General features: G+C 34.0%; 2 protein-coding genes across 5 annotated transcripts in view; one reads left to right on the top strand and one right to left on the bottom strand.

The window, feature by feature from the left end:
- LOC127872782 (arylsulfatase I-like) overlaps window positions 1-25,043 on the bottom strand; it is a 33,758-nt gene that overhangs the window by 1,903 nt on the left and 6,812 nt on the right. For all 4 annotated transcript variants that reach the window (XR_008045787.1, XR_008045786.1, XR_008045785.1 and 1 more), the window contains one exon: window positions 1,826-1,950. Coding sequence is in view for 1 of the 4 variants with exons in the window: in XM_052416171.1 (XP_052272131.1) it covers window positions 1,826-1,950 (125 nt within the window). In the remaining 3 variants the exon portion in view is untranslated. The remainder of the gene's footprint in view (window positions 1-1,825; window positions 1,951-25,043) is intronic.
- LOC127872772 (uncharacterized protein 5-like) lies at window positions 688-15,154 on the top strand. Its single transcript, XM_052416163.1, has 7 exons — window positions 688-771; window positions 7,087-7,230; window positions 8,975-9,094; window positions 9,308-9,450; window positions 11,055-11,120; window positions 13,644-13,770; window positions 15,016-15,154. Exons 2-7 carry the CDS (start codon window positions 7,161-7,163, stop codon window positions 15,111-15,113), a joined length of 624 nt encoding a protein of 207 aa, XP_052272123.1. The 5' UTR covers window positions 688-771; window positions 7,087-7,160; the 3' UTR covers window positions 15,114-15,154.

Genomic DNA, 25,043 nt, shown 5'->3' with positions numbered 1-25,043 from the left:
ATCTCAATAAAACGGACGATTGCTCCAAAAACGCTTTGATAAGAATGAAGGTGTACTCAGAAGGACACAGATATATTAATAGTTAAAAATCACAAGAAATTAATGGCTTAATAAACTATATTTACACCGTATTATAGCATATAATCGTGTCTTGTATATGGAGGAATAAAAGTATATATAAAGCAATGCAAATGTCATATAACTCCTACACAATCTATTTTACTCTTCACAACCGAGTCTCTATATCACGGCAAAACATACTATTCTATATTTTTGGCACTATAGAATACTTAAATTAATTATCAAAAATCAAACAAATCAAACAAGAATCGTCTTTTTGTCGTTTACTGCCATTAGAAAATGTTTATAGGAGATTTTCAAATAGGTAAGGGTTAACTACAGTTTCTCACACTTTAAAGTTCGAACCAATCAATTAAAAGCCTGTTTAAACAGCAAATAGTTTCGCTCAGAAAGTCACGTGTTGGAAGGTAAGTTAACCCATTTATTACTAGTGGACTCTCCCATCTTTCTAAATTGGATCAATTTATTTCCAAAATTAGGGATGTCTAGTATATTGATTTCTATATTACGAATATTTCTTACAGAAATTCCTTTAAGCAAACAACGCAGACCCTGATGAGACGCCGCATTATGTGGCGTCTCATCTGGTTCTACGTTGATTGCAAAGGCCATTTTGTCTAGCCGGTAGGCATAAATGGGTTAAAATACAAATAATATTTTACACAGTGATAAGAGATACGTTTATAAAAGGTACGTGAAATTTTCCAATATCGTTTTATTTATTAATAGCAGGAATGTTTCCACCTGTATCTTATAATTATATTATTTTCACAACAAATAATAATAATTACTTCTTGACTCGTAGAGAATAAAGAAACATGGTAAACCATCTGATGAGTTTTTTTAAACTGCAATACAGATATGTGTAGAAGGTGCAATTTATTAAACATATATTAAGGCTTATTTTTAGGCTAGATTGATTAGTTATTTCAAAACATGTTTCTTTATGTCCATGAACTTGCTGATAAGATATTTAACTTTATGTTGACAGCTATATAAAATAAATCGTATAAACGTTTTATTTCATGTGAAATATCGAAACGGATGCAATATTTTGGTTGTATATTTAACCACTTGTGTAAGTTTGCTTGTTCTTTAAACATGCCAATATGCGCAGAAAATTGTCCCGCTGAATATAATAATTGCCAGAAACCTAGGTCGAAACCCATATTCGGCAGCTATGCTTAAACGTGCCCTGCAAAGCTCTTAAATATATAGTTTGCTATTTCTGACCGTTTGTGGTGATAAAAAGTAGGAAGTGTCACTGTTATAAACCTACTTCGGAGATATTTGAAGCCCCATAACTATAACGAATATATCAAGCGGAGTTTCGTAGTACATTGCAAACAATATTTTGGAAATGAAGCCTCCCGTTAGGTTTCTTGCAAGTATTTTCTTCTGGTCTGTAATAGGAAACACGATCGAATGAAGAATTGACACTTGAAGATATGTGACGATTATAATTGATCAACAACAATTTTACCCATTTATGCCTAGTGGACTTTCCCATCCTTCTAAGTTGGATTAATTCATGCCCAAAATTAGGGATGTCTAGTATATTTATTTCTACATTTAGAATATTTCTTACGGAAATTCCTTTAAGCAAACAGCGAAGACCCTGATGAGACGCCGCAACATGCGGCGTCTCATCTGGGTCTACGCTGTTTTCAAAGGCCTTTTTTTCTAGACGCTAGGCATAAATGAGTTTAACTGTCAGTGAAAACGCATAAATTGTAAGGCATACCGTCGATATCGAAGAGCTGGTAAGGCGGGAAGATTTCGTTGACGACTGTTTCCAACATAGGCGGTAGCGGTGTCCTCCCGTTGAAGGCCCCTGGACTTCCCTCAATAAGCTTGTACTGACCAACACTACAATTTAATGAACGCATGATCTCGTTAAACCAATATTGTACTGATGCAGTCTAAACAAGAAATATCTTTAAACAAGGCTATTGTCAAGCAATATGGTCCCCTACCGGCTCCACCATTGTCAGAAATTCCACCATTTTCTGATTATTTTTTTGGTTGCCATAGCAACCACAATTTTTGACGTAGGGTCGCAATGAAATGACGTGCATAATGTCCATATTGCCATCTATCCATGTTGCAAGTTTCATGAAAAAATATTAAAAACTTTTAAAGTTATCGCAGGATCCTGAAAAGTGTGACAGACAGACAGACAGACAGACAGACAGACAGACAGACAGACAGACAGACAGACAGACAGACAGACAGACAGACAGACAGACAGACAGACAGACAGACAGACAGACAAACTCACAGACAGACAGACAGACAAACTCACAGACAGATTCACAAATCGCTAACCATAAGTCCCCTCCGGTGAAACCGATAGGGTACAATAAAAAAGATATACGGCGTTGATTGTGGTCGGTGTTGATGAATGGTAAAAGTAATATATATATATTAGATCATCGCGAATGCCTTTTTCTGCGCAGTTCTTAGCTGCATCAGACGCAAATGAATTACAGGGTGGTGCGCAAGATTTCGGGGCTTATTTCGCTTTATAAGATATTATCTATATTTCCAGATTAGAAAAACACAAGAAGAAAGGAAATAAATGAAAGCATATATGCCTCTATATCGGTCTCTTAAACAATTTCGTTACTAAAACAGTGGTTAATCTCTCACAAGCAAAATATAAGATTCATCTTTATTATGCCAATAAATGGAGCCAGGGTATCCAGCATGTTTCCAAATTAAGAACTTAACGGGTATAATTGTTTAACGACAAATATATTTTAAACGTTATATAATGTACAAAAGAAGTATGTGTAATTCGCAATTCATTGATCAATAATACCTATATATTTCATTTACAAATCTTTCTGTCATTATGTTTTTAGAATGCATTTTCTTCATTTGCATTTTTTATACATATTGAACTTAAGTGCACGGAAAACGTTACTTACTTACTTTTATTCTGAATATATTAAGACGATGTACCTATGTCAAAAATCTTAAGATAAAACTTATTTTCTCCTTTTAAGTATTTTTTTTTTATATAGATACGGTGATTTGGTTTTATAGCACACTTTCTTAAATAGTCATTGATTAATTATACTACTGATCCGTGATTTAAAAAAAGAGAGTTTTAGCGTTTTGAAACGCATGCGTGATTGAACGTTGTACAACATTATTAATAAGTTCCTACTAATTTAAGGGACCTTTTTTCAGCTTTTGAGTGTGGTTAAGTTTGTCCTTAAATGATTTAAATTGATAAATTTAAAGATTGAAAATGAACTGCTCCAGTGAAAAACAAGAATAAAATTGAAGAAAGAAAGAAAAGTTATCCTGGACAGGGCTCGAACCACTGGCCCTTGGAGTAAAAGTGTAGCAGTTAAACCACTCGGTCATCAGAGCACATCGTGTTGGTTGTGTATTTATAATCTATTCAATACTTAAACCACTCGGTCATCAGAGCACATCGTGTTCGTTGTGTATTTATAATCTATTCAAGCCATCCTCGTAATGTCACAAAATATGACGATAATAACAGAACTCTTCAAAGCACGCAATCCTTTCGCGTTTGTTATACTTTATAATCTTTAAGTTTTAAAATCGTTAAAAGATGCATATAATGGATATGTTTGAGCATGTTTAATGTTCAGTATTACTGTCCCCTCGTAAATACCATAGGTCTTCACACTTATTCCGATTCCAATAGTATCCTATTATAAAACTGACGACTTTCAAAGCATTTTTTTGCATTTTCGACGTATGAATTTTTCCATACCTGTTCATATACGTTGCTATTTCAAAATCGAATTATTTTTTGGCTACGATGGCGATAGGTAAATTATTATGAACACTTGTTTGTGATTTGTTATCGGCTAAGTTTGAGATTATGCTTGTTATAAAAAAGTTAAACCACAGATGTTTGGGATTGACCGTTCCAAGGCGGGACACTAGCTTTAATAATTGTTTTGTGATAAATATTGTATTGTATAAGTGTTTTGTATTGAATATGAAATTGGCAATTCGCCTTTCATGAAAAGTCAACATAAAAAAATATCTCCTGATAACGTTTCATTTGTCCTTTAAACAGAATCGGCGAATGCAAGTCATTAGGGTTTTTAACCGGGATTACCGAATTAAAACTGTAATTCAAAGCATCATTTGTATAAAAGGTATCATCCAAAGAAGCGGTCATTACAACGTACCGAATTTGTAAACGTTCAATGACATTTACAAAACTTTGCTACTTAACCTTGGACACAATTTGGTTTTAAGCCGGGATTACCGTCTGGTACGGTCAAAACAAACAACAGCTGTTTAAACGGATATAATCGCTTTGAGACGGGGAATACAAATCATATGGCGATGAAACCAGAATCATCGATCGCCTTAATCTAATTTACAATTAAGATATTAGATTCATGTAATTTAAACACGTCAACTAAGACAACTAACAAAAAGTTCAATCATTTTATAATTATAGCTAACTAAATGTGTTAAATCATTAAATACAGCTTCATTTAGTGTTCACACTCAAGATGAGCAAGTTACTGTAATGTAAGGATTGCTCAGAATTGAGTGTAATAATCAAGATTTTTCTAGATTTCGACGCTTTATTGCTATAATGCTCTATCTCCAGTTTTTTTTATATCGCTGTGTTCGTGAGAACGAGATCTTTTATATGACGTAATCGGATTCAAGATTCAGTCTTCACAGAAGAATTTTTTCGATTCCATTTTGCTCAATCCCCCACATTTTTACAAACACGTGAATCTGTACTGCTCCATCTCGGGGACTTAGAATAAAGTAGAATTCACGCTCAAATAAGCATATCAATTGTAATCAATGTTCTATCTCCATAAAATTGCAAATAACATTAAAATATAATTTACTAAAATAAATATTTAATTATATTCATATTCTCCGTTTGCTGATAAACACTCCGGTATATTTGTGTCCACATACGTGCATACATAAGTGAGAAAATAAAGGTTAAATTGTTTAATGCGTTTTTCTACAAAGAATGAAAATGATAGTTAGAAAACTATAGCAATCAAGCTATACATTTTGTGATTTGTTATAAAGCTCAAATCAGAAAGAGGTGCATACTGCCACACACATCATGCAGATTATACACAACTAAACGATACTAAGAAACAGAATGTATCATGAAAAATCAAAACAGGGTTTATGTTTGTATATGCCCATGATTTTTTACAATTCGTAATTATTATTGAAAATTCATCCAACTGTCTAAGCGGCAATTTCAATACAAACATTATATATTTTTTGTTCTACGAAGATGTAAAAATATATGCTGAGAGATTGTCAACTGGTTAAGTCTTCAATTTGATAGGTCAAAACGTATTTCTACACGGAATTAAAGATAGCACATTTGAATGGGCTCGATAGAGCTAAATATTTAATAAATGTATGGACGTCACAATTTTACAACGAAAGCAATCCATCGAATAACAAGTATATAGAAACATATCGAAACAAATTAAACATCCTCAATCATACAAAATATATATTACAAGGACATTATTTACTATGCGCAAATTAATTATAACCTATTGTTACAACAGTGCACTACTTCCATCAACACTGTCACCACCAACACTGCTAGTACTGCAACTCTTACTGGTTATCGTGATGGCGGTGGTAGAATAAGTACTGGGGATTCCTATAAAATAACTATTGAATAGAATATTGCTATTCATATTTTGCGGAAAATGTGGATTGGGATTGTTTGTGGAAATGACCATATTTACTCATCAGAACACACGCAAATATGTCACAATCTTACACATCGGATTATTCGATTATTCAATGGTTCGACAAGTTCAGCAGGGTACTTAGTATGTAACCACATGAGAAAAAAACCCAATATAACCTAGTACAAGAACACTCAGGTGCTGCCATATAATCCTTCTACGGCAGATGTTCAATATTTAGAATATTTTTGTTTGAATATCATCAATAACTGTATACATTGAGGACGGGTTTTAAGTCAACTACACTAATACGTTATGTTTTGCATCTAATAAGAAACACCCAAACATGGTTTGTTTCTTAAAATACATGTTATGCATTTGTCAATCTCTGGTTTTGAGGATGTTCAACCCGGCTCATCTGGTTGCTGAACCTGCGGTCATGATATAGACATTTTCTTTCATAACTTATTTCACCCAGTAGTTTTTTTACATGTTTTTTATATCAAAAGGAGAATGCCAATTTAAATAACAACAAACATTTCTTCTTCTTCTTACTTCAACTACAAAAACTAAAACAACAACTACTATTACTACTACTACTGCTACTTCTACTTCTACTACTACTATTAATACTACTACTACTACTACTACTACTACTACTACTACTACTACTACTACTACTACTACTACTACTACTACTACTACTACTACTACTACTACTACTACTACTACTATTACTACTACTACTACTTCTACTACTACTACTACTACTACTACTACTACTACTACTACTACTACTACTACTACTACTACTACTACTACTACTACTACTACTACTACTACTACTACTACTACTACTACTACTTCTACTACTACTACTGCTGCTACTACTACTTCGACTACTACTTCTACTACTTCTACTACTACTACTACTACTACTACTACTACTACTACTACTACTACTACTACTACTACTACTACTACTACTACTACTACTACTACTACTACTACTACTACTACTACTACTACTACTACTACTACTACTACTACTACTACTACTACTACTACTACTACTACTACTACTACTACTACTACTACTACAACTACTACTACTACTATTTCTACTACTACAACTACTACTACTACTGCTGCTACTACTTCTTCTAATATGTTTAAATAAATGTACTGAATGATCACATGCATGTTTCTGACCCTGAACATAAGATGCATATAAATTATAGGGGCGCACACATATTTGATAATTAAAAAGTAACGTATATAATGTGTGCATGCAAACTCTTTCATACAGCTGGCTGTCTCCTTTCAAACAGAAAACTAATCAACAACTGCAAAAGTCGTTAAGACGTCAACCGACAGAGGATCATGAAATTAACTTTGGTTGCAGCCATCGCCTTTTTAACACCTTCATGTTGTGAAGGGACTCGCCCCTACGGTATGTGCTTTTCGATTATGGACCGGGCAAGCAGGCTTAAGAGCTTTATGTCGAGGGCCTATGTTGCGACACATTCAAGGTTCGACATTCAGATCCTGCTTTCACGTTGCTATTTTATTGAATAACATTTGAATGTGAATTTCCACATACTTTTGGTATAATTAGTGCAAGCGCTTTCCATCGAAACTTTTAAATAGTCCAACGTATACTACTAGATGATATTCGTGTTTGTTTTACAGGTATGCGTAGATGTGTGTGTGAGGTTTAATGTTGGTATCATATCAAGGCATACTTTTGACGCCATTTTCCGTATTTTGTAATATAGAAATGACAAAACGCCATGAAAGCTTTAAGCAATATAAGTCTGATTACTCTTGACTTAAATATCTGTTCTCTAGTACAGCCGCACACTAATTTCTTCTATAAAAGACGGACGGACATCGTCTCAACACAAACATTTACAAAGAATATGTATACATGCTAAGACATTTTCATTTCCGTAGTTTATGGAGAAAAAATAATAACACAAAAAATAACCTTAAGAAAAAAGGTGTTAAGCTAACGAAAATGACGTAACCATTTCTGTAGTCGAGATGAGCAGATATTGAATAAATATTGGATTTGTTCAAGAAATAGAATTACTATTTGTTGCAAGCGTATCTTTTTTAAAGTTAACAATTTAAAGATAACTATAATTCCATTTGATGCATTTCATAAAATGCTTATACATGTACTTGTTCGATTTGAATTCATACATAAATAGATCAACAAACATTAAAGCGTATAAGATTCGTTACTAGCTTTTAAAATTTTAGACCGCTTTGTGTGCGATTCTTTCCTAAAATAAAAGATTAATTAGTTCTTTTTTAAAGTAATTATTATAGTGTAAATACCGATGGCGTTATATAGATTTTACGTTTGATATGAGTTTTCTTATTGTTTTGTATCTTGGGAACACACATACAAATAATTATTCAACTTTGATATCGTTTGTGTTACTCATTTTACAGTTTCGTTCTTGTCTCGATGTATTTTTTCTTGCATATTTACAGGACTGGATACATTCATTATGTACCGACATGCGCAGTCTACAAAATATATTAGACTTTTAAGGAGAAGATCAAGATGTAATTCATGCTTCAGCGTTTTTTTAAATTGCATCCATACATTTGAAACGCAGCTCTTTTCTAGGATACACATTTTTTCTTGTTTTAAGATGTCAATTACACGTTTCCTTAAAAAACTATTTACAAATTCTCACGTGTTAATTTTGTGAACGTTTTTAAACACTTCTTCAAAACCATGATTTTTCATTAGCTGAATATTTTATAGCCAGTTACGATAACCTATAGATCAGATATCAAGCGAGAATAAACAAAATACATTTAAATCCCATCTTTATTCCAAGAATTTAAGACGCAACGTATTGTCCCGATTTTTTCAAATCAATAAATATATTGTCAACAGATACATACACTGCTTTTCGACAAGCGGCATTTAAGCTGCTTTTCGCCATTATTGTTGGAAATCTCTAAATGTTGTTTAGTATGCATTTGCTTCGGAATAAAATGTAACCTATCAATTAATGTTTTAAAAAGTAACTTCAGAACCGGTTGCTTAAAACACTTCTTTCTTATCATGTTTCATAGGAATTATTTCGTAACGCCAGTTTATGTAGTTTGACGTCACACGAGATTCGAATAAGCATAACTTTCATCCCGTGAATTTTACCATTCTTTCACAGGCAGGACTCTTACGTACAATTGTCCTGTTAGAGACGGCCATGTTGACTATAGTCAGTTCAATCCTGTTCACGATGGACTCAGGGTTAACACCATTACTAGTCTGGCCTTTCAGACCAAGGGTAAGTTTTCAAAAACATCTTAAGAACTGTCTGAAATATTTTATTTCTGAAATGCCAAGCTTATCTTCACTTGCTTTTCCTGTTAGACCGATATAAGCATTCAACGAAATATAATTTACTTACTGTTTAATTAAAACTTCAATTCATCGGTTATGTTTGCTTAATTTAATTATTGATGTGATATTTAAACATAATGTATGACTTTTGTTTTAGGTAAAAACGACGCCCACATTCTCCTTCAGAATAACAACAATGACTTCGAATACAAAGTGGTAGAGATCGTCATCGGTGGGTGGGGTAACACTCTGTCTGTCATCAGAAACAAACAGCAAGGTGAAGCTTTGTGCAAAAATGAGGTATGCCAATCTTGTACTCTTTTGCACCGATTCGAGAAATCGCTTAAATGAAAATATTTTATGTGACCCACATGCGTTTAAAATTAAACATTTACCGTACAAATATATATATATTGCGATTTTGAAATGTAAATAACTAAATTGGTTGCGGTTCACTTTACACCGTTCACTTTTCTTAGTAATACATATTACTTGTTTAATCATGTTTACACTGTTAATTCCAAAATATAAGTTCTGGGATCTTTAGCAGAGGCATGTTTGTTTTATGTGGGTTTTTTTAGAAATAAATCTTAAAGTGCGTTGAAGTAGAAGATTCAATTGATCCGTCGAGAATAACATATGTGTTGAAATCCGCGACTCGGTGTGATGAAATGTGTACAAGGGATCTCAAAATACAACAACGTACACACATCAGTGTTTGTTATTAATTATGTATATTACGTACTCAAACGAACCGGAATTGTTTAACCTCATACACTCGGAGTATTGAACCTGTATCATGACAAGGGCAACACTTTGTTTTTAAGGAGCCTTTATATCCGTACTCGGTTGTGTTTAGGCTTCTGTGATAACGGTTAACGCGTGTCACACGGCATAATATATTAACTGACAATAAAAAAGACAATTAAATGGTCTTTTTTGTTGAGTTGCAGGTTATGACAAATAAAAATATAATTATCTATATTAAGTTTATATCTTATTTACAAAATATACTATATTTTTTGTCAACTTTTAACCCATGTTCGTCAATTAACGTTTTATATGCCAGTAATAATCGAAAGGTAACAAAAAAAAACCACGAACGCCGTGGTGTAATGGATTGGTGCCCGCCTAGCAATTTGGTAACGGTTTCAAACCCCACAGTCCCAGAAAACGGACTCAAGAGCGTTTCAAACGACCCTTACGCCGCCGATTCAGTCGGGCTAGAATAATTAAGTTTGAATTTTATCTGTATCTCATAATACCCGATTTAAGTGGTCTGCTACAACCTTAATAGTTTCAGTCGGAGCGAGGCCGTTTTACTTAATAACTGTATCATTGACGAATTAAATTCTTTAGTATACAGTGCATTACCACTGTGAAACAAACATTTGTGTATGATTAGGCAGGGCTGTTGCGAAAACAAAACTCCGAATAAACAACGCGATGATTGTGAAAACAATCAAAATATATCCACCGACCTCAGTGCAATCGATTATGGCGTATAACCTTACAACGGTAACTTTGCACGTACGCGGCTGAAAGTTCAAATATGAATGTTTAGAAATATTGAAACATTTTGCTTGATTAAAATGTATAATATTTCTCTCACATTTTTAAACAACATATCACGCTCTTGTGGTATATATTTATGTGCTCCGGTATCGTGCAGTTTAGGAACATATTTTACAGTGTTCCAGTGTTTGGCAACAAACGAATATATCCTTAAGTGCCTTAAGTGGCTATTGCAAGATAAAGAAACAGAATACAAGATGGGAAGTTATTAATTAGCTAACACCTGTGTGATCATTTTTTTTCCGCCAGTTTGCTAATAATGCATTTTCCAAGCACGGTATATCCGGTTAACGTTACTAACCAGTGCCAATATTTATATTTGTTTGTAGGGTCATGTACTTTCTAGCTCCTCATTGCAATGGTTTTGGGTCTCATGGAACGGCGGCTGTGTAAAGGTGAGGAAAAATGGATAATGAATGCATGCAATACCTTTAATGACGTGTTTAGAAATGGTGTTGCATTTAAATAGTGTTTAACATTTACTTGTTTAACTTAATTGTCGCATTGTGTCTCGCAATTAATACTTATCTCTTTAAGCATAAACGGTTTTAGGTAGAATATTCGATTAAATGCTGAGGTCGATATAAATATTACACTCCGAATTTCAAGTTAGTACTGATCGTTTAAGACTGATGATGCATTATATTCTACAAACCCGTAGACATATGTGCATGCAAAGAAAGTGTTCCTCAGCAAAAATGTGTGCATAAACATTACAATACATAACTGTATTTCAGCCGAATGACTTAATGTATGTTTATATCTTAATAAATACACTTCGGTTAATGATAATTTGTGTACGATATAACTGTTTCATGTTTTAACAGACTATATCATTCGAATTATTTTTGACAATATTTATATGAGCTCGATTTAATCACAAAACTTGATTTTTGACGATGCTGGAACAGCAGCGTCCAAGGTTTGATAACCAGTAAAAAAAATCTTCACAATGGCGACCTATGTAAAAGACCGAGCCAGTCCGATTGAGATAACTCGATTTTTCAGTTACTTCCCTTGGCATTTGCCACTGCGTATGAGATTGCTCGTTGATTTTCATTGATAACATTCTCCTAGCAGAGTTGTCGTTCGTGTTGATAAAGGTAAAAATTAATAGAACAGCATATCCTGGGGAAACAGATTCAATAAGTGTATCAGAACGTTAATTTCAAATTAGTTATTTTACATCCATTTTATTTTTATGGACCAATGAAACAACTATATATTTTCTCTATCTTGTTTGATATTTGTTCTCGATTTAGTAAATAAATTGCGAATAAAAACATGTAAAATTAACTTTTTACGTGATCACAAAACTAAATAATGCGAACGATTTACAACCTGCAAATTGTAAACGCTGCACTGCTATGATATATATAGATAAATAACATCATTGCGTAATTGTTCGTCCCGCTAGCGCAGTGGTAAGGACGTTCGCTTTTTCACCTTTACGACACCGGTTCGATTCCCGCTCCCGACACAATGTTATATTTTGTATGTTTTGTGGTCGCCATTCCTGACAGTTGTTTTTTTTCCGGAAAATCTCATCCCCCTAACCCGCAGCATTTTACCTTTAAAAAAAAATTAAAAAGTATTTCAGTACAAAACAAATAGCTGGAAATTGCAATATTTGATCTCGATTTAGTAAATAAATTGCGAATAAAAACATGTAAAATTAACTTTGTACTTGATCACAAAACTAAAGAATGCGAACGATTTCGAACCTGCAAATTGTAAACGCTGCACTGCTTTGATATATATAGATAAAACAACATTTCTTTGCGTTATTGTCCGTCCCGCTAGCGCAGTGGTAAGGACGTTCGCTTTTTCACCTTTACGACACCGGTTCGATTCCCGCTCCCGGCGCAATGTTATATTTTGTATGTTTTGTGGTCACCATTCCTGACAGTTGTTTTTTTTCCGGAAAATCTCATCCCCCCCGCAGCATTCGACCATATAAAAAATTAAAAAGTATTTCAGTACAAATCAAATAGCTGGAAAATGCAGCTATCATTCAAAATTCGTCCCAACTGTCGTCAATCTAATCTTATTAGGTAGGAGTGCTGGACACACTCCGGGTCCCAACATTATGCAGCCTCAGCGCGGAGGTAACTCATTACCTTGGAAAAACACAAATACACACACTGGGTGCAGCCTAGGCGCGTATAGACTCAAACAAGGCAACAAACTCAAGTGCGGGCACAATCATTTAACATTTGCATATTTAATACGATATTCTAACAGAAATTACACAACCACCTAAGTGAACATACCATGTTTGATATTTCGTTCGATTGTTAGATTTCAGCATATACATGTATAAGGTCATTTCGCTATTAGTTAACTTATCCATATGTTCGTGGGCGAACTCGGATAGTCAAGTGCTCATACGATTGAGCTCGCATGGTCCGGCTATGTGCTCATACCTACTTTCGAGAATCATCATGAATGTATTGCCATACTTAATGAACAAGAATGTGACCCGCCTCACAGTTTCGCTCAATAGGTCAAGTTACCCACGGGTACTACTTCCCCGTACCCCTAAACTTTTTTTCGTAACAAAAATGTTTCGTACGCAATTTTTTTTCGTACCAAATTTTTTTTCGTACCAAAAATTTTCGTACCCAAATTTTTTTATCGTACCCAAATGTTCGTATCAACATACACAATTGTGGTGATATAGATAAACTTAAATTGATGTTTTATATCCATCCTCTTCAAAAGCATCGTCACACCAGTACTGCCAGTACTTTGATTTTCAATACTCCCCAGATCTTTTATTTTGAACAATCAGTATTTGTTGTCTCTGGAAAGATAGTGAAAACGTTTCACAAGGCGGAGGGGGAATTAAACACACGGAAACCACCGGTTGCTAAGCAGTAACCGAATACATTGCGTCACTTCGACTTTTATATCAGGTTGGCAAGGGCCCCAATGTTGGCGGCTCTCAGATCATGCAGTGGTGTGGACTAAACTTCAGCATTAACGGCATCCGCTTCAGCTACGGCTTTGGCAGCGGAGGCACGTACTTAATTCCTCTACCGGGTGAGTATAGACACGTTTTTCCAATAGGAGCTTATTTTTAGAATATCGATCATATATTCTCAATCTTTACAAATAATTATAAATATATTATGTATGTGACACTCTGAAGGCAACAATACACTAATGTTTCTCCTTTTTTATTTTTACCGACCAATTCAGAAAAAAAACGCATTTCAATTGGTTAAATGATATTGTTTGTTTTTTATGTGCAAAGCGGTCTTATTTACGTGATGTAAGCATCGATACCCTATTACTGGGCGTCAAGTTTATATTAAACATTGCTTATGCAGTATTCATGTCATTGACTTATTAATAAGCTGACTATTAATCTACATCAACACAATCTTCACTAGAATTGATTGCATTATATATACGACCATATTGTCTTTATCGTATACTATGCCATTAAGAAAATTATGTAATATGAAAGTCAACTAATAACGTTTCAACAAATTAAATACAATCCTTGCAAATAGGGGGTATTAATAGATCTCCATAACTTATACGTCCCAAAGTAGCTGTTTAAGACATTTTTGAAAGTTTTCCGTGCACAGATAAACAGAGGCCGCAAATTCGTTAACGCAATCAAGACCCTTTTTGCTGATTTTAGGGAATATTAGTACGAGCTGATCAAGTTCAAAATGTGAGTTTGACCTATAGGCAAGCACTAAAGATTCTTTGGACGCAGGTTTTGAGCAATCTTTATTTGTCAATTACCATGAACACCATTAAAGCACATGTACATATAAACATTGGCGGATATTTTTAGGGGGTAATTATATTATGCCCGCACATGGCAACGTTTGCAGATTGAATGGATGCATATTAGTAGTAGTCCAAATCTTCTTTAAAGCAACTAAGGCTACATATTTTTCGTCACTATGCTGATTGAGGGATTTACGCAAAGCATATAGCCCTTATTTTATCTTCAAATCCCATTATAATATAGTTTGGGTGCAAATAAATCCAAACATATAACTTGTAAATTCGGAGACAAACCTTGTAATGCAATTAAGGCCAATACCACATGTCAATGCGAAATGGGCGCAATTATTCGAGGTCTTTATGTTATTTGAACAATAAAGCTCATTGAGGCAATTGTTAAGAATTTCTGACATCATCTGTCAATGATGTATTTTTCTTTGAATGCAATTATGTTCGATGGGCATCATGTTAAAGCACAACTGCAATAACACAATTATGATCGAGCCGCATAATTAACGTTTTGCACTTTTCATGCCGTAGAAAACTCTCCGCCTCGTCACGACTCCTCCAAAACATCCAAGTCATCGAGGTACAGGCGTGATACTGAAGAGAGCGAAGAGAGCGAAGACCGTCAATAAGACAATGTTACGATTCAGATAATAAAACAAGAAGCAAGTTACTCGTGTCTATTTTGTATGTATTAATTTATTTAGAAATGACCTTAGTACAACTTTTTTTAAATTCTGGTATGTATTAACAGAAAACATATCAGTTATAAATCAATTGAGTATTCAAGCAACCACTGAAGCTATTAAGCGACGCTTTGAACTTTCTGAAAAAAGATACTAAGTTATGCTTAACAAATGACATATTTGACTTTTCATCAGTATTACACAACATAGACGACATCATTTTTTACACGAAAGCCCGGTTTTCTTTTTAGATGTGATTTTGTACGTCTTTTGACGTGGTTTTTACTTGATTTTAGACGTGATTTTAGACGTGATTTTTGACGTGATTTCGGACATGATTTTAGAAATAATTTAAGACGTGATTTAAGACGTCGTTCGTGTTTTGAGAGGTGTTCGTCTCTTATACTCTCGATTTACTTAAAATGTTTTCAAAGTGCAATAGCAAAACTGAAAAAGTTGATGTACACAATATTGTAATTAAAAACAATAAACCAATGCTACGCGGAAAATGTGCCGCTTGCAGATGAGTTAAAAAAAAATTGTAAAAATGCATACTAACACAGGGGAGACTTGGTTTCATCATTGAATTCAATTACTAGTAAATGAAAACTTCCGTAGGCTTAATTTCCCGGTGAAATGCATACTCCAGGAATGAACTTTGAAGGACTTGGAACGAATTTAAACGAGCGATTAACTTCAACTGGCGGAGTTAAGCAGTCGAACGAGCTGACAACGCTGCTTTACAGCATGATTTAGCTTACCAATTCTTTCGAGATACAGCAAGTAAAAATGTTGCTGATAAAATTATGCTCGAATAAATAGATCCAATTAAAGACCTAACTATACGTGAAAGAATTGAGCGCGCTATAATGAAGAAAAATATCTGCTAAGACAAAGTTTGGGTAAGGGTATAAGGGAACAAAGTCGCAGCTGAAGAACTAAAATGGACTAATCACCTTGCGGTCTAACTGCAAAGACCTGTTGTTAAATAAAAGAATAGTCGTTGCGTATGGCATTGATAAAATATGGGCTGCTGATTTAGTAGACATGCAAGCTTTTGTTAAGTTTGATGGTGGTGTATTTTTGTTTAGTTTGATGGTGGTGTATACTACTTGCTAACAGCTATAGATGTGTTGTTCTTTTTTCAAAATAAGGGTGGATTGTTTAAGCAATTTAACTAAATCTTTCTGAACAGGTGACCTGAAAAGTTGTGGGTTGATAAAGGAACAGAGTTTCATCATACAAATGTAAAAGTGCTGTGAGTCGAGTTGACGAAGAAAACAGTTATGTGGTAGAGCCTTGCAACAGAACAGTGAAGGTGAAAAATGTTCAAATACTTAACAGCCTATCATACCAGAAACTATGTCGATGTTTTAGACGAAATGGTCATTAATTATAACAACACTAAATATTAATTGAGCAAACTGACACCCCTTGATGCAAGTGATAAAAAGAATCAAAGCATTTTTTGTCTAATTGTGTACTCAAACCGCCCTCAAAAGTACGGTAAGCCAACATTTACAGTCGCTGATAAGATAAGAATAACTATAAAAAGGGAATATTGAAAAAGGATATACGCTTAGATGGACAGAGGAGGCGTTTAATTAAAGTGTCATGTTCAATTAACAGGTCAACCACCATATAAAACACTGATTATAACTAATGAGAAAATACAGGGAAAGTTTTATGACACGGACGAGTCAATCAATTAATAAAACCAATAAAGTTATCAGGCCCGTACACAGGCACTGGGCCCAGGGGCCTGGGCCCACCCCCCCCCCCCCCCCCTCAGCTGGCTGTCAAGTTATGATTTTTTAATAATGGGCCAACTACACATTTTTCTCACATGAAAGGGCCGCCCACTGTACACTTCCCCGCAATACAAATGCGCAGATGTGTTTTATTGCCCCTGATACACAAGGGGATTAGAGCTAATTTACTTACCAGTGGAGATAAGCCCCCAGGCTATGTTTTCTTATCACCTTAAATTACACACATCCCCAATGCTTCATCTTTTGATGATTGGTGTAACACGTCTTTTGATTGGACAAGGAAAGAGAAACAGCGAATGGATGGAACAGAGGGTCGTAGGTCTGAACAATAATAGTGTTTTGTCTTTGGAGTTCAAACCTCCTCTAGAGTTATACCTTATTATACATTTCTGTGAAAACTGTGTTGTAGATGATAAACATTTTATTATGAATTTACTTTGAAACTTTAGAGAAGGTTTGATTTCAAAGAGAAAATACTAGTAGGTTATATGCCGGTTACTGACTATAACCTTAGTAGTATTTTCTCTTTGAAATCAAACCTCATCTACAGTCATACTTTATGTTACATTTCATAAAAAAGGTTTTTTAGTTTTAAAGGTTACTTTTCCTTCTTCATATAAGTGTCATACATAACTGAAATCTAAAGCTTTAAACATATGTGTGAATTTCACACCAAGGGGCCGTCGATAAAGCATGTCACGCTTTTTTTACCATTTACCCCCATGTCATAAACTGTTACAAAATCTTAGACCCCCCTAAAGTACGTCACAAACTCACTATTTTGAACATTTTTTTTAATGAATACCAAATTCAAATTTAATCGAAATCACTATACACTAATGACTATTAAACAGTATTAAAATTTCACTTACCGGCAAAAGAACTTTCACATTACAAGCTTGTATGACTGTAGGGTTGTTACGATGGGCAGTATGAACATTTATCCATGTGTTAATCTCTAATAAAAACGAAATTATACTAACTTAAATGGAACAGTCCAATAAATTGTTTCGTCATTGAAATCTGTGTGGAGGTTGTGCCTGTTGAATAAGCCGGCCCAGCCAAGTTGCCTATTACACAAGAGAAGCAGTATAAAGGGGCCACAAACCCACAAAATGCCTATTTTTCAGTTGTACACTGGTATGTTAACAGCAGAAAACAAAAATGACTATTTTCAAAATATTTAAGTTTGTATTTAATATTTACCATTGAAATTCGACATACATATACTTTAGTACACATACAATATGTATGTGTAGTTTGGTGGTTGTAAGTTAAATAGTTATTGACTTACATAAAAAAGTTTTTTGTTGTCTGCTTGAAATTCAAATTTCCCTGTAAATGCTAAGCACCGCCCACTTGAATTGTTATGAACTTCACTCAGCCGATAGCTAACGGATGACTCAAATCAAGTTTACATGTAAATACAGATTCAACATTATACCAAATTGCTGTCTGCTCAAACACGTGTTTATGATTATAAACACATAAATTTTATCAGAAAATCACTGGTAGATAAACCCAGCCCACTAGTTAATGTAGGTTAGGTAACCACCGCAAAATCAAGCAAGTGAGATCCGGCTTTTAAACAATCAAACAACACATTCAGGAGATAAGCGATTCGTCTTATTTTGACATCAAACTTATTCATTTTTTTTTCACAATTTTTTGAAAAATATGTTTACATTCTACTAATATTTTCTAAATAAATGTTTTACATCACACATGGCCTGACGCCCCTCCCCCATGTCACAAACTGTCACACTTTCTTACTCACCCTCCCCCACCTGGAGAATGACATACTTTATAGACTGCCCCTAATGGTTAATGCTTTAGACTTCAGATGAGTGCTAATTTACTTGTTATATATCCATAAATTTATAGCATAAAATAATGTTTTTATATGCATTAAAATTCACCTTGAACAGTGCCTAATAAAAAAACATATTCGGTAGGGACAAACCCTCCCGCACCCTCCCCGTTTGGGCCCCCCCCCCAGTCAAAATTTCCTGGGTACGGCCCTGGTTATTCGGAAACGCGGAGACAAATCGTTGGTCATTTGGCTCGGTTAACCCGACTCGTTTAGTTCATGGGTTGACAATACAAGCCTAATAGACTTGTTAGGCTTTGTAAATGAACCTTTATCCGTTTTAAAATCAATTATTGGATGATTATAATAACAACTGTACTTTACATATGTTTTTCTTTTGAATTCTCATTTGATCATGTTGTAGTGTTCGTGATATCTTATCTAGAAGCTTCTTTTGCGGCGCGGGTTTCCTAAAATTGCTGAAAACGCCTTTGCATCTATTCTATACTGTTTGTCATAGTTTTGATGAATTAACGGATGGGATTAAGCCATTGAAATGATTTTTTAATTTCCTTCCAAACTATTAATCAGGTGTATCGGCGATTATTATGAATTTATTGGTGGTGTGTTACCATTGTATTGAATTTTTGACTTTTCGTGAATTTTGTAAATTATCGTTGGGTTTGACCATAATAATTGGTGCACTTATGGATTATTCATAACCTTTTTTTGTTAATTAAGGTTGGGGTGTGACCAAAATTAATAGGGGATTTGTGGCAGATTTTATGGTTGAAATCAAAATGCGCCAGCCGCCCAATTTTCCCTCATTCAATCGCCGTTGGTGATTTTGGCGATCGAAAACGCTTGAATATAATATCATGACTTTATAATAATAATAATAATAATAATAATAATAATAATGATAATAATAATAATAATAATAATAACAATAATAATAATAATTATAATAATAATAATAATAATAATAATAATAATAATAATAATAATAATTTACAGAAGTTAACACATAACGACAATGAGACATTATACATAATATGCAGATGAATCAATACTTTTAACAATGTGGCCTTCTTAAAATAACATACACAAAAAGGTCTATAACAAGTAAAACATTCAAACAATATTTTTTTACACCCATACATAACACACATTTTGCCTTTTAGACAGACACACATGAAATATCATTGACTAGAAAATGACATGACATATCAATTATCGCTGATTAGAAAATAAATGTGCTTTATATTGCCTTTTAAAAGCAGAGATTGAGCATGCCATTCTTTTTCCAATTGGTATACTGTTCCAAATACCCATGCTATGGTATGAATCAAAGTACTGACAGTACTGGTGTGACGATGCTTTTCAAGAGGATTGATATAAAAGCATTTATTTAAGTTTATCTAAATCACCACAATTGTGTATGTGGGTACGAAAAGTTTGGGTAGGAATAAAAGGGTACGAAAATTTTGGGTACAAAAATTATGCCCCAAAAAAATTAGGTACGTAAAAAGATTTGATTACGAAAAAAAAATGGGAAGGAAAAAAATTGGGTACGAAAAAAATTGATGACGAGCAGAAATTTGGGTACGAAAAAAAATTGGTACGAAAAAACTTGGGTACGAAATATTTAGGAACGAACAAAAATTGGGGCTACGGGGAAGTAGTACCCGTGGGGGACTTTATCCTTTCAGCGAAACTGGGAGGCAGGTTACATTCTCGTCTTTCCTCGATCAAATATAACAGGAAATATATTTAAAAGGTATTAGACGTGTATTTTCTGTACCACTTATCTTAAAAAACTGTCTATCACAGTAAAACGTTTGTGGGTTATAACATTACGTTTCAGCATATAAATTCAAAACATGACATGCTCTTTAATTACACCATGCTCGTTAATTTCACATGTATATCATACCAAACTTTATATTTCGTTGTTTCCTTTCCTAAGTTAATGATGCTATGTGTACGGACGTGATTTCACAATCTCATGTGCATGAACATATACTTTTTATCTTTTTATTATTGTTCTTTTTCTCTAATTCAATAAGCTTAGGCATGTTTGTTCGTTAAGTACGGCAATAATTTCATGATGATTCTCGATCGAAAGTGGGTATGAGCACATAGTCGTAATAGCACTTGAAATTTGAATACGTGAGATCGCCCATGAACACATGGTAAGGTTAACTAAATCTCCGCGATATGACCTAATATGTGTTTAAAACAGCAAACAATATCCAACAAGCGAATGAATTGTCAAACATAGTATGTGCACTGATATGGCTCTGTAATTTATGTTTGAAAAGTTTATTAAATATGCAAAATGAGAAAGCACGCAGAAGATATCAAGTGGCTATTATGCTGTTTATATACCATAGTCGCTACAACGTTTACAAATGGCAGGTTCGAAATAATTCGTTTTCTTTTCACTCACTTTGAAAGTTAATTATACACGTTTTAATTCGCAATTTATTTACTGAATCACGACACATATCAAATACAATACAGAAAATGCATAATTGTTTCATTGATCTATACACATATAATGGATTGAATATAACTGTTTTAAAATTAACGTTTTCAAACTATTATTAAATCTTTTCCCAGAATATGCTTTCCTATTTATAGCTGAGCTTCATATACCTTTATCAATGATAATCAGCGAGGTATGCCGATTAGAAAAATCGAGCTATCTCAATCGGACTGGCTCGGTCGTTTACATAGGTTGCCATTGTGAAGAATTTTTTCATGATATGCAGCATCGTCAAAAAGCTCGTTTTTTAGCATAGGTGCGTTTACGCACCTATGCTTATGGTATATACCACATTTCGAAAATCCACATCCATCGGTTGCCCTTTATGAAGCCTTACCTGATCAAAAATCAGACGAAATATCTATTTGATTTAGTATATGGTCATTCTTACAATTTTTTTTTGAAACGTTTTTCTAACGTTTTCTTCAAAGAAGTGAGGAGTTTCTATAAAAATCTGCATTCAGAAATCTGTATTTAGAACTCAATCTGTTGTGCACGTCTGCATCTAACGCTTACCAGAAGTTTTACGACAAATTCTTGACGCAGACGAATAGGGTAGCGTCTATTTTCATTTGTGAAAAGAATAGAGAAAAGAATCGATACAGATCTGTCCGTGCTTAAATTTTGAAAGGCTTGGGTAATTATTTTTCATAAGCGTTTCAAACACTGATGTAAATGGGAAGATTATCTATTTAAATAGTCGGTAATTGTTTGAAATTAATGATTTGAGAAATTCGCGGATGGCGATATCGAACTACATTATACCACGTGACGCCATTCTTCCCTGTATCTTGCACCTATGCTTTTAACGCCATCGGCGCTCTCGTTATAGCCTGTATTCGCTTTGGTATTAACAATATCGTTATGGGTGGCAGATCTTAAGGTATATTTGTGATTTTGAGAAAAAGTTATATAATATCATTTAAATATTCTATATATTAAGATTGCAGTAAGGTATTTACATCTATTATTAAACGAGAGCCAATTAAGGTAGTGCACCTCTAATGATTTCCCGCGATTTCTTCGAAGGTTGAAGAGCCTACTATTAGGTGCCATAGCCTAGTGGTTAAGGCGATAGACTAGTAATCTTTTGGGATTTTCCCGCGCAGGTTCGAATCCTGCCGACGACGTATACTTTTTTTCGACGCGTTTTATTTATTTTCTAACGTAATTTGATTTAATATGGCATATAAGCTATATTTATTGTTAAATATGATGCAATTTTTATGCACATTCTTCAATTATTAAAATTAAAACAACGTTATGGCGAAATTGGGTGATTTACTGTTGAAAATAAGAACCATGCATGTTGCATTTTTATTTTTATTTCAAAAAGTAAACGGTAAATCTGTCTACTTCTTGGTATTTTTGCTGTATATAGTGTTTCTATAAAAACTAAGTTTAAAATATGACTTAAATGATACTATTTTGAATTTTATGACACTTTGTTTTTAACCGACCCAATTTTTACTTGGCTGATATCACTTACATTTCATGGCGCTCTTCCATAGATAAAAATTTGTAAAAAATAAATGTCTGTAAAAGAATACTTATTTCATCTTGTTTAAACTTTAAACACCTTTACAGCATCTGTATACACCAACTGCATGCCCATATTTGGAAATTTGAATGAATTATGGAACTTTTATATACCCCAGGGGTGAAAATAAACTGGACAAAAGCCGAGCGTGGGGTGGTTTTGAAAAAATCGGTATATTTTTTTAAAAAGCATGGAAAGCCTACCTACAAATTTGCATGTAGTTCAGTGAAATGATGCTGATTAAAAAAATAATTAATTAGATTATATTTGGATATGTGCCCATTAGAGGTGCGCTACCTTAAGCTGTAAAAACAATTCTTTGGATGGTGTTCTATTTCGCTTTTGTAGAATGACTTTCGCTGCGCGTTTTTGTAAAACATTCACTTTTGTTAAATTGGTTTCATTATCGTTGCCCCAGATCGCACAACAGTTATCGAAAGTGGTTAGAATATATGATTTTTTTTATATATTTTGATACTTTGAAATACAGTTAGAAAAAAATACGTGTTTAAATAATCAAATTTAAGAATTGTTTATATTGCTGTTGTTTTTGTCACTTGTTAGTTGCATATGAACCGCATGAAATATGTGTTATAAACTGCAGTAATATTAAAACCCATTGTTTGTTTACAAAAAATATGCTACGGCCGTAACGGGAGATCACATCATATGTGTCCTCACATGGCTCATTATGATTTTATTATTTTCACCATCGAAATAAATGTTATTTTTATATTTTATTTACACGAAATTTTCTTTCGGCGCAATTAAGTAATACTTTCAGAGCCGCGTCATGCGAAAATTGGTCTTATAGCGCTCCGGTCAGCGTAGCTCAAACCTTGTCTACTTAATTGAGCAGCTTTGCCAGGAGCTGCAGCGTCCGCTACAAATCACGCAAGGTTTCGCGGTGTCATTAGTTATCTCCTGACCAGAAAGCAAAATGCGCATGCTTGACCATAGCAAAGCTGGCCGCATATGACATAAGACCTATTTTCGCATGACGCGAGTCTTTATGAATATCTGTATTCCTTATAATTGGAACATTTTAGCACAATACTTTTCGATACTAAAATGAAGTCAAACTGTGTTTGTATATAAATCTGTCAAAGTTCGATAGGCTATTTAGTCTTTCAAGAACGATTTTCATTAAGTCTGAACGAGTACGGCAGACATTTGTGAGAAGATAATGAAACGATTTCCGTCTATTCATAACACTACATAAGTAAATTATTTCGGTCGTTTTGTTTATTGAAAGCAATACTGTGTTATCAACGTTATTGATAGTCCGTAATGTCTTGCCCGGACGATTTAGTTACCTAGTGAACATGCGCAGTATTATTGCCACATACATAGCGAACATAATAATATCGAAATTTATCAAAACAAACCTTTTTGTGGTTTTCTGCTGAGTTTACGCGAATATGGATTAGATTTTGCGATTGTCATAATGTTTCTCAATAATCATGGTTTAACTTATTATAATGAAACAATAATGAAATGGAATTTATATTTGGAAATAGTTCATAAGTTTAGTTTCTTGATTAAAAATACAAAATTATCTAAATTAAAAAAGTAAAATTAACAACGGTAAAATAATTTACCAAATGGCTAGGCTATGATCACGTGGTTGGTTACGAAGGCAGGGATTTGATCCAGCCACGCTGGTTCCATACAAATCACTTAGCGGAGGTTGGCTGAGGCAGGTATTTTTTCCGCGTTTTATCCTTAATTACTTGTATTAAGTTTTTGATGCATTTCACCTTCCAGCCATATCAGCAAGAAAGCTACTGGCATTTATTTCGTATAAATATTAGCGCTATATCTCGGCTCTACTCGCTGCGAAATGTCTGAGCGGGATGACCTAATTACAAATTCACTAAGAAAATTTGCGGGGAGTAAAATCGAGCTATAGAGCGAATTTTAATACGAAATGTACAGAAATCGCATATTTGTACGATATAATATATTTTTGTACAGAAAATCCCATTTTATATTCGTTTTTTTAATAACTATGCTCGGCTACAAAAAATATCTGAAAAGAAGGCGTTGTACCTGCTGTTTTGAAAATGTTGTGGTCGCGAGCACATGTTGTGGTCGCAATTTATTGTTGTGGTGCTGATGTGAAGTAACATATATAAGAACAAACGTAAGGGAAGTAATGTAACATAAGATCAAAGGTTGGTAATTGTTTTATTGAAACAAC

The sequence above is a fragment of the Dreissena polymorpha genome, chromosome 1 (assembly GCF_020536995.1).
Source record: "Dreissena polymorpha isolate Duluth1 chromosome 1, UMN_Dpol_1.0, whole genome shotgun sequence".
Lineage (NCBI taxonomy): Eukaryota > Metazoa > Mollusca > Bivalvia > Myida > Dreissenidae > Dreissena > Dreissena polymorpha.
This window is presented reverse-complemented; position numbering and strand designations above follow the sequence as displayed.